The 10,801-nt window shown below is 34.2% G+C and overlaps 1 protein-coding gene across 1 annotated transcript in view; it reads left to right on the top strand.

The window, feature by feature from the left end:
• Positions 1 to 10,023, top strand: part of HIF1A (hypoxia inducible factor 1, alpha subunit (basic helix-loop-helix transcription factor)) — a 49,692-nt gene extending 39,669 nt beyond the window's left edge. Inside the window, exons 9-15 of the mRNA XM_006891786.1 lie at positions 698 to 918; positions 2,085 to 2,371; positions 3,854 to 3,976; positions 4,094 to 4,518; positions 7,676 to 7,787; positions 8,236 to 8,362; positions 9,824 to 10,023. Of these exons, the coding sequence (XP_006891848.1) occupies positions 698 to 918; positions 2,085 to 2,371; positions 3,854 to 3,976; positions 4,094 to 4,518; positions 7,676 to 7,787; positions 8,236 to 8,362; positions 9,824 to 9,975 (1,447 nt within the window). The 3' untranslated portion in view covers positions 9,976 to 10,023. The remainder of the gene's footprint in view (positions 1 to 697; positions 919 to 2,084; positions 2,372 to 3,853; positions 3,977 to 4,093; positions 4,519 to 7,675; positions 7,788 to 8,235; positions 8,363 to 9,823) is intronic.
• Positions 10,024 to 10,801: the final 778 nt, after the last annotated feature.

Here is a 10,801-nt window from a genome sequence, read left to right on the forward strand (position 1 = left end):
GTAGGAGAGTTAATATTTAGTTCAAAAAGTTAAATTCTGTGTAAGACATGGAGAGCATATTTGATAGGGTACACGAACTCTTAGATTCATGAAGTGAACATTAAGGAAATCTTTATTCATTGATCTTTAAAGATTATCCTCAAGATAAGCCCTTACATATCCGTGTGGCATATTTCTTTTCATTTTCTTTTACTCCTGTGCTTTCTTATATTTAGCCCTCCTTCTAAAATGTTGGGCTATCCCTCTTAGGAAAGTTTTAGCCATTTATTTTCATTAATGTCACATCCAAGACCATCCTTTAATATTAGTGCCAAAGAATTCAGGACTATCTCATTATGTAAGAATCTTCCACTTAGAATTCCCTTCTTGTCCCACCCCCACCCCGACCCCAATATGCTCAACAAACCTTTCTCAAGCCCAGGTTTCAGCTTATTTGTGGTCTTTTTGTGAAGCAAGCATCCTCCACTTTAGCAATTACCACATTGTGTTACATTATTTTTACTTTAAGGGTAGGTTTACATCTTGAGGGGCAAAGTGGGCATTTTAAAAGTGCTAAAGAGCAAGGATGTCACTTTAAAGTATGTTGTAGTATATTCTGTTGCTTGATAAGCATGTGAAAAATGTGAGTAAAGGAGACTGAAGAATTATTGATACCTTTAAATGGAATTAAGAGTTATTAATCTCTCTCTTTTAACAGTGGTATTATTCAGCACGACTTGATTTTCTCCCTTCAACAAACAGAATGTGTCCTCAAACCTGTTGAGTCTTCAGATATGAAAATGACACAGCTTTTCACCAAAGTTGAATCAGAAGATACAAGTAGTCTCTTTGATAAACTTAAGAAAGAACCTGATGCTTTAACTTTGTTGGCCCCTGCAGCTGGTGACACAATCATCTCTTTAGATTTTGGCAGCAATGGTAGGTATTTAGTTGTTTGTTAGTCTTTTAAAATATTTTGTTAATGCAGAATAACATTTTAATACCAAACCATTTTAATTGCATTTTAGTCTGCCTTTTTTTGTTGACAGTCATTTGAACATTGTGGTTTCAGACTTTTTTTAAAAATAATAATAACCTTTGAAAGCACTGGCTTTAAATATCTTGGTCCCATAATTTCTATTTTTTTTTACTTATGTTGTGTTACTAGGAATTGTACTTCTTCCTGCTTTTCTTTTTCCCATTATGATTTGTATATGCCGATGCATTTAGCAATATTATAGCATAACACAGTGGTTAAGCAACTTGCCTGTTAACGAAAATGTTGACAGTTTGAACTCACCAGGAAAAAGATGTGACAGCTTAATTGCATAATGATTCACAACGTTGGGGCAAGTTTACTCGGTCCTGTTGAACTGGTATATTTGATGGCAGTGAAGCTGTTTTTCTTTTTTGAGGGATGGAGGAGTGGGTGGGTTGGTAATCGTGTAGCAGGTACTGTTTGTTGCATTAAACGTTAAATAAGCAGGGTTATACCATGACATTGAACTTTGAGAATGAAAACTGTAATTTCTAACTAGGTTAGATGTTAAAATGTACAAAAATTTAGAAGAGGGAGAGGTAGGTAAAGGAAATGGGATAGATCTGGTGTGAAAAACAGTGTATATGAACTATGTAAGTGAAACTTTTATGTATTAAAAAAAAAAGGTGAAAGAACAAAAGAAGCTTATGAATGAATTCAACTTTCAGGTCTCGTAGAATAATTGTTACCACTTGCTGTTGAGGTAATTCCTGTTCGTTGATAAGCCCATTTATCAGAATAGAATTCTGGTCCATAAGGATTCTAGTGGCTAATTTTTTTTTTTGAAAGTCAATCATTAGCCTACTCTTCGAGATGCCTTTGAAGGGATCCAAACCTCCACCCTTCTTCAGTTGGCAGCCTAGCATGTTGAAAATCATTTACACTGCCCCAGGACTTTATAGAGAATAAGGTGCCAGCTAAGGAAAGATACTCAGCATTATAGTTATCCCATCATATGTAAGCTTTGTGGTTAATATTTTTATTAAGTGAAGTATACAAATGTCTGTATATATTAAAATCTAGATAATGTTTAAACTGATCAGATTGATCTGTTTCTTTGCCACAGATTCAGAAACTGATGACCAACAACTTGAGGAAGTTCCCTTATATAATGATGTAATGCTCCCCTCATCTAATGAAAAATTACAGAATATAAACTTAGCAATGTCTCCATTACCTGCCTCTGAGACTCCAAAGCCACTTCGAAGTAATGCTGACCCTGCACTCAATCAAGAAGTTGCATTAAAATTAGAACCAAATCCAGAATCATTGGAACTTTCTTTTACTATGCCTCAGATTCAAGATCAGCCAGCCAGTCCTTCTGATGGCAGCACTAGACAGAGTTCACCAGAGGTGAGTGTTACGGTAGAAGAAGAAAGGGGGCATTTTCAAATTTTAATGCTTAGGGATTTGATTTCAATTTTAATTTGAACCACCTATCTAAATTTTATGTTTGCAGTTTAGCATTTTAAACTCACAAGTAAGTTATTTACATGGAAACTGTAAAAATAACCTTTGAAAGCACTGCCTTTAAATATCTTGGTCCTATAATTTCAATGGTCCTATAAAAATCATTATTGATTCTCTATATATTTACTTAAGTTGAACAAAAAAAATTCTTGAATTTTGACATCCGGAGAAGAGTAGTATGTGTGTATTCCCAAAATAACCCCATGCCTAGTACCTGTTAACCTGTGTAAGTATGGCATGAAGATACAAAGCTTGCATTGAATAAATAATAACTGATCTTTTTATTTTAGTTTAATCTTGGTACACAGTCGTCTTTAAAAAGACTAGACTGAAACCACAACTAGAGGCATTACACAGAGCTCTATTTCTAAATCTGGAATAATCCAATATCAGAACTCCTTAAGTTTAAAATTATGCTCAGGAGTAAATCAGCTTAGATCTGAATGTTATAATTTGGTAAGTGAGACTTAAGTAAGCTTTAGTACATTATAAATAATTTTTTATTAAATACACATTATAACATCTGATAAGCTACAGTAGGTTTTGACAATTCATAGCTTATTAGAATATAACCTTGTAGCTAGTTGCATAATTTTCCTAACCAAAAAAAAAATTAGACTGACAGTAGCAGAATGTTCTGCTTCAGATGTTTTATTAGTTGCCTTTGAGACAGATCTGAACCCTATCTCATCCAATGCCATCCTCATCATCTGTGTTATACTTGAGCCAGCAGCTGCAGGCATTGTCATTCCATTTTTCTGATGGTCTTCCTCTTTTTTCCTAACCCTTTACCTTCCCAAGCATGATGTCCTTCTCAAATAATAGTTTTTGGTTGTAATTCTTGCCCCAAACAAAGCAAGCCTCTACTGCCATCAAGTCACTTCTGATTCCAAGCAACTCTGTAAAGGCAGAGCAGAACTGTCTCAAAGATTTTCTAAGCCTGTAAATCTTTACTATGCTACCTGTTCTCTCCATTCATCTGAATAACAGCAAAATATTTAAGCACACATTTAATGCTCATTACAAAGGAAGTTCCAAACAGTGTATCTCATAAATTGTTCAATTTGATCACATTATAAGTTGAATCATTAGGGTAAGCTTTATTATCTAAAGTAATAAAATGAGTATTTTTATCTGCAATTTATAAATTATGTTCTGTTATATGCAGTCAGATATGTGTCCTTGACAAATCTGGTGTATATATAAGCATAAAAATAAAACTTCTCACTCATTAGACAGAATTTAATAAAAAAAAAAAGAGATGGGACTGTGTTGGGTGCCGAGATATCATGTGAGAATTCTAACAATCAGCAAAAGATGGAGTTTTTCTCAGGGAAAAGATAAGCATACAATTATTCCTTACAGCCTAATAGTCCCAGTGAGTATTGTTTCGATGTGGACAGTGATATGGTCAATGAATTCAAGTTGGAATTGGTAGAGAAACTTTTTGCTGAAGACACAGAAGCAAAGAACCCATTTTCCACTCAGGTATATGAACTTATCTTTTATATTACATTTTACTGATTTTTAGTCTGAAATAACTTTTGAGTTTTTCTTTTACAAGGTATGGCCATTGTTAAAACTCATTTGTTTGTTGTCTTAAAGGATACAGATTTAGACTTGGAGATGTTGGCCCCCTATATTCCAATGGATGATGATTTCCAGTTACGTTCATTTGATCAGTTGTCACCATTAGAAAGCAGTTCTACAAGCCCTCAGAGTGCAAGCACAATTACAGTGTTCCAGCAGAATCAAATGCAAGAACCTGCTATTATTGCCAACACTACCACTGCCACCACTGATGAGTTAAAAACCATGACAAAAGACAGTATGGAAGACATTAAAATATTGATTGCTTCCCCATCTTCTACCCACATTGCTAAAGAAATCACCACTGCCACAACATCACCTTACAGTGATACTCAAAGCCGGACAGCTTCACCAAGCAGAGCAGGAAAAGGAGTCATAGAACAGACAGAAAAATCTCATCCAAGAAGTCCTAACCTGTTAACAGTCACATTGAGTCAAAGGTATTTATACATCATAACATTTAACAGTTCTGTTATTTTATTATTATTATTTTAGAGAAAATGTATATGGTGGTAAATTCTTTTTTTCCAACCATACAGTAGAGTATCTGATCTATATGTTTAAAGAGAACATAAAGTTAACATCCAAATTCTAAACATAAAACAAGCATTCATTTAGTCTCTTATATTGTGCATTTTCTATAATATAATCCTATCACCCATCTCAATGAAAAGAGAGATTTTTCTAATGCCTTTAAAAATAAAATGGGAGGGGAGAAAAGTGCAACAATGAATGAATGGAAATCCAAAGTCTCTATAAATTTTTACTGAAATTAATAATAAATTTAAATAAAACAAACAAAAGTAACATTAAAAAAATAAATGTGACCAAGAGTATATGAGAACTCCAGAACTTTTAAAATAATAAAATACAATTTAAAAATGCAGATACGTTAGGGCTTTTTTCCTGAAGACATTTAGGTGTGGTGAAAAGCTTGAGGATGCCTTTCCAATTTAGCAGTACTTCCTCATTCCAAAATGTGCTTGCTGTTTATTCACACCTCAAATTCAGTATATATTTACAAGTCCGAAGTTTTATTATACATGGTTATATTACAGTGGCTTTTCTTTTTCCCTACTGGTTTGTAGAACATTAGCTAGCCTGTAAGTTAAAGAGGCTTTTGAAGATCAAGCATGATTTATGACATGCTTCTTCTATGGAGTTGATGTCATTAAACATCTGGATACAAGCCAATTTTTAAGTTGTAATTTCCGTGTGTTGTTTTTTTGTTGTGGTGTGCCATCGAGTTGCTTGCAACTCAGAGCGACTCTGTTCAGTAGCCCTGAAACCTGCTCTATCTATCCTGTGCCAACTTTACTGTCTGTGACACACCTACCCTCATTACCCCAGTCCTTGAATCAGTCCATCTCATCAATAGTCTTTCTCTGTTCCTCTACCCTTCCAAGCATGTATATAATTTTTTAATTTAGTGGTATTTGATACTTTTTAATTTTAGGCTATACCCAGAGAAAACAAATTTTAGTCACCAATGGGGCAAGAGAAAAAAAAATTATTCCATTTCTACTGTATATAAAGCAAGCGGAAAGAAGCACTTCTAAATCCAGGGTTTAGGAGATTTTCCTCCTGCCACATTCAAGCTAACTTGTTCTAGAATGCTACATCTTTTTCTTGGGACTTTAGGATAACTGCAAAATCATTTACCTTAAAAATCACCATGTTATCAACTTACTCTAAAGTATGCATTTTAGTATTAAAAATCCCTGAACTCAGAACCTAGCGTACAAGCATACCTCAGAGATACTGCAGGTTCAGTTTCAAATCATTACAATAACTCAAATATCACAATAAAGAGTGTCAGACCAATTTTTTTATTTCCTAGTACAATAAAAGTTATATTTATTTATACTGAAGTCTTTTAAGTATGCAATAATATTATGAAAAGTTTTAAATATTGCAAGAAATGAGCATGCCCTGTGAAAATACTTGCACCCATAGACTTCCCTTACAACACAGCTTGCCAAACCTTCAATTTGTTAAAAAAAAAAAGTCATTGCCTGCAAGAATAATAAAATTTTAAGAATGCTTATATTGGTCAATATTGGATGGAGAGATGAGAGAAACAGTAATACTCCCTCAATATTAATGCTACATACAGCAGTGATCTACAATTTACATTTTACTCTTGGCTATGAAGACCATGGGATATTTCTGTTTTCTGTAAATTTGCCCCTTATACTTTATTCTGGTCAAAACCTGAATCTCACATCTAATCACTGTGACAATTTTTGTTTTACATGAGTTCTCATATAGCATATAGTAAGCATTTTATGGGATGAACTTAGCATTCACAAGCTTTTAGAGGCTTTTTCTTTTCTTTTTTACATTCACTCTGCAGGTAATTATTTAAGAGCCCTGGTAGCGTAGCAGTTCAAGTACTTAGCTGATAACCAAATGGTTGGCAGTTTAAACACACTAGCTGCTCTGGGAGAAAGCTGTGGTCCACTCCAGTAAACACTACAGACTTGAAAATATGCTATGGCAATTCTACGCTGTCCCATAAGATTTTTACCAGTGAATTGACTTTACAGCAGTGGGTTTGGTGTGGTTTTTTTTTAAATAATTATTTGCAAAATCAAAGTGCTTTACTAAATCAGAAGACTTTAGAGCAAGTATTAAAGAAATCATTAAAATTGTAAGATGGTGCTCATAAGATTAAGCTAAATTATCTAAATATAAAAATTTTTTAAAACATTTTAAAAGCTGCCTGTTTATATAAACAAGTTTTTCAGAATTAAAACATACACATTAAAAACCCCTCAAAACTAAACATTTGACAAAAGTTAGAATAATAAATGACTAAGCCTAAAGCTAAGTGAACTGAAAAAGCCATTTGGTTAATTGGGTGGTGGGGATGCAACAAATCTCTGAAAGTCTACCTTAAAACTTGAACTCACTGCCTCTAAGTCAGAACTGACTCGTAGCTGATCCTCAGTGAGTTTTCCCAAGCTGTAAGTCACACAGGAGATTGCCTATCAAACCAGATATAAAAAATTGATGTATAGTACTAATAAAATAGTTCTTCACTACGTATTTTTATGTACATTTCAGATTTGATTATCTGATCCAGTATTGAGGACACCATAGTACAATGGGAAGAACACAGAGAGGGAGGTGGGCATCAAGAGATGTAGATTGTATCTGTATCTTCAGTTTATTAGCAATTAATTTTTAATCACATTTACTTGATAATAACTATTTTATATATCTTGGTAATTAGAATGAGGTTAAGATAAACTAATGAACATGAAATGTTTTATGAAGGGGAAACTGCTGTATAAGTGTGAAATTAAGTATCATTATGCATTTTAATGATCCTAAGATGTTTTTACTTACAAAAGCATTAGTTTGGTCTGTTTAAGAAAATAGATAAATGCATATTTTAGGAAATGTTTTTTTTTTTTAAATTTAGTTTTGAACAATTTCAGTTATAAACTTTAATAATCATGAAAGTTCTATGCATTATCTTTTGTTAATGGGAAATTTAACATTCATCTTTTTATTTAAGTAAGGTTTGGGTTTTTTAATAATGGTAATAGAATATTCATTATTTTCATTTCATGTTCTTCCCCCCCTCAGAACTACAACTGTTTCTGAGGAAGAACTTAATCCAAAGATATTAGCATTGCATAATGCTCAAAGAAAGCGAAAAATGGAGCATGATGGTTCACTCTTTCAAGCGGTAGGAATTGTAAGTGAAAGAGTATATGCTACTCTAACCAAAGTTAATACTATTTCTGAATATCCTTTTTTATAGAAATTCCAACCAATACAGGTGCATTTTTAATAAAAATTAAGTCTCCCCTAATTCTGCTCTCCAAATTACTATCACTCCCATTCCCTTCTCTTTTTATGTTCTTCTATAAAAATAATTAGTGTTGTGTAGGGGGGTGGATTTGTACTATTGAAACCCATAATTAAGTCAACCTAAAGTGATTTTCTCTGTACAAATTTACTGTAAAACATTTGTCACAATGGATGGCAAGTGGCATTATTATATGACTAAGAGAGATAAGAATAATTGATAATAATAGTATTAAGGAACCTGCCTACATACTGTTACTAAATTTAAATTTGTTTCCGTTTTTCCTTTTTTAAAAGTCATCATCATAAAATTAAAGTAACTTTATTGTTTTTAGGGAACTTTACTACAACAGCCAAATGACGGTGCAACTACTACATCTCTTTCTTGGAAACGTGTAAAAGGATGCAAATCTAGTGAACAACATGGAATGGAGCAAAAGACAATTATTTTAATACCTTCTGGTTAGTTTCCAATTTCTGCCCTCTAGAGCTACACAAAAACAATTAAAATATATTTAGGAGCATTCCTACAAGTAAGAGTGACTGATTTCTTAAGCAAAGTTGAAAAATGAAGTAGCATCTCATCTGTAACAATAATTCAGGAGCAAATATTTCAAAATGGTGTTTTCATTTTCTTAGTAATCATTTTTGCTATGTCTTTATCTGTGATTTCATTGTTGTTGTTATGTGCCGTCGAGTTGCTTGCCGACTCATAACGACCCTATGTACAACAGCCCTAAACCCTGCTCTATCCTGTGCCAATCGCACTACCTCTGACACACCCATCCTGATTACCCCAGTCACTGGGCCTTCCCCTCCTGTGCTGTCCCTACCCCCTCCCAAGCATGATGTTCCTCTCCAAGAACCGGTCCCTCCTTACAACATGTCCAAAGTATGTCAGATGAAGCCCAAGAATCCTTGCCTCCAAGGAGCAGCCCGGTTTAACCCTCTCCAGGATGAATCTCTTTTCTTTGCAGTCCATGGTACATTCAATACTCTTTTATAGCACCACAGCTCAAAGGCATCAGTTCTCCTTCTATCCTCCCTAGTCATTGTCCAACTCTCTGATGCATAACAAGTGACATGCACCTTAGTTTCCAGAGTGACACCATTGCTCTTCAGTACCCTGAAGAGGTCCCTAACAGCAGACTTTCCCATCGCAATACATCTTTCAATTTCCTGGCTACTAGTGCCAAGAGTGTTGACCATGGAGCCAGGCAGACTAAAGTTGTTAACAATCTCAATCTCTTCACCATCCATCCTGATGCTGCCAATTGGTCCAGTGGTCAGAATCTTTGTCTTCTTGACATTGAGCCTCAGTCCATACTGAAGGCTGTAGTCCTTCACCCTCTGCAGTGTTTCAGGTCCTCCTCAGTTTCAGCAAGCAACGTTGTGTCATCTGCATAACGCAGATTGTTGATAGATCTTCCACCAATCCTGACGCCACACTTCTCCTCATAGAGCCCAGCCTCTCAGATAATCTGTTCTGCATACAGATGGTTCTGCCATTTAAAAACCCAGACTCTTCTAAAATGCTTATTTCCTGTAATTTCCCCAGTTCTTACTGCATAGTGAATATTTAATAAATATTGACTAGATGAATAGAGAGTTTTGGTGGCCTAGTGCATAAAGAGTTGCCCTGCTAACCAAAAGTACTGCTTCTCTAAGTAGTTCGAATCTACTAGCAGCTTAAATGGAAAAAGTTGGGCAAACTACTCGAAAACTCACTGATGGATCATCTATAAATAAGTCAGTTCCTACTTAATAATGAGAGAAAGGGCGAGAGATGAATAAATAAAAAATGTTCTAGATGGTTGTAGACTTAATAGTCCCAATTCCTACTGCATAGTGAGTATTTAATAAATATTGACTACATGAATGATTTCTTAGCTATTTTTGGGGGGTTTTGTTTTTCTTTTTCAGATTTAGCCTGTAGACTGCTGGGGCAATCAATGGATGAGAGTGGACTGCCACAGCTGACCAGTTATGATTGTGAAGTTAATGCGCCCATACAAGGCAGCAGAAACCTACTGCAGGGTGAAGAATTACTCAGAGCTTTGGATCAAGTTAATTGAGCTTTTTCATAATCTCATTCCTTTTTTTGGACACTGGTGGCTCATTACCTAAAGCAGTCTATTTATATTTTCTATACCTAATTTTAGAAGCCTGGCTACAATACTGCACAAACTCAGTTAGTTTGGTTTTGATCCCCTTTTTACTTAATTTACATTAATCTTTTTTTTAGTATGCTCTTTAATAGCAGATCACAGACAACACATTTTCACAGCTCTTTGGTATTGAAATCATTACATTGCAGTAGCATCATTTTTTAAAATGCACCTTTTTATTTATTTATTTTTGGCTAGGGAATTTGTTCTGCAACAGATTTTTTTTCCCCCAAGGAGATGCCAATTTACTTTTTTTAAGAAGGCAAGTAACCTTTCATCATGATGATAGGCAGTTGAAAGATTTTTACTCAAGTTCTTTTTCACATAAACAATAATGCTTTGCCAGCAGTACTTGGTAGCCACAATTGCACAATATATTTTCTTAAAAAAATACCAGCAGTTACTCATGCAATATATTCTGCATTTATAAAACTAGTTTTTAAGAAGAATTTTTTTTTTGCCTATGAAATTGTTAAACCTGGAACTTGTCATTGTTAATCATATAATGATTCTTAAATGCTGTATGGTTTATTATTTAAATGGGTAAAGCCATTTACATGATATAGAAAGATATACATATATCTGGAAGGTATGTAGCATTTGGATAAAATTCTCAATTCAGAGAAATGATCTATGTTACTGTAGTCAGTTTTCCAGCTCAGAAAAAAATAATTAATAAAACCAATACCTTATCTGTAGTTGTGAAGGTTTATGCTACTATTGTGTAATTGAT

Source organism: Elephantulus edwardii, unplaced genomic scaffold (genome assembly GCF_000299155.1).
Source record: "Elephantulus edwardii isolate Elephantulus edwardi_28Jun2011 unplaced genomic scaffold, EleEdw1.0 scaffold00104, whole genome shotgun sequence".
NCBI lineage: Eukaryota > Metazoa > Chordata > Mammalia > Macroscelidea > Macroscelididae > Elephantulus > Elephantulus edwardii.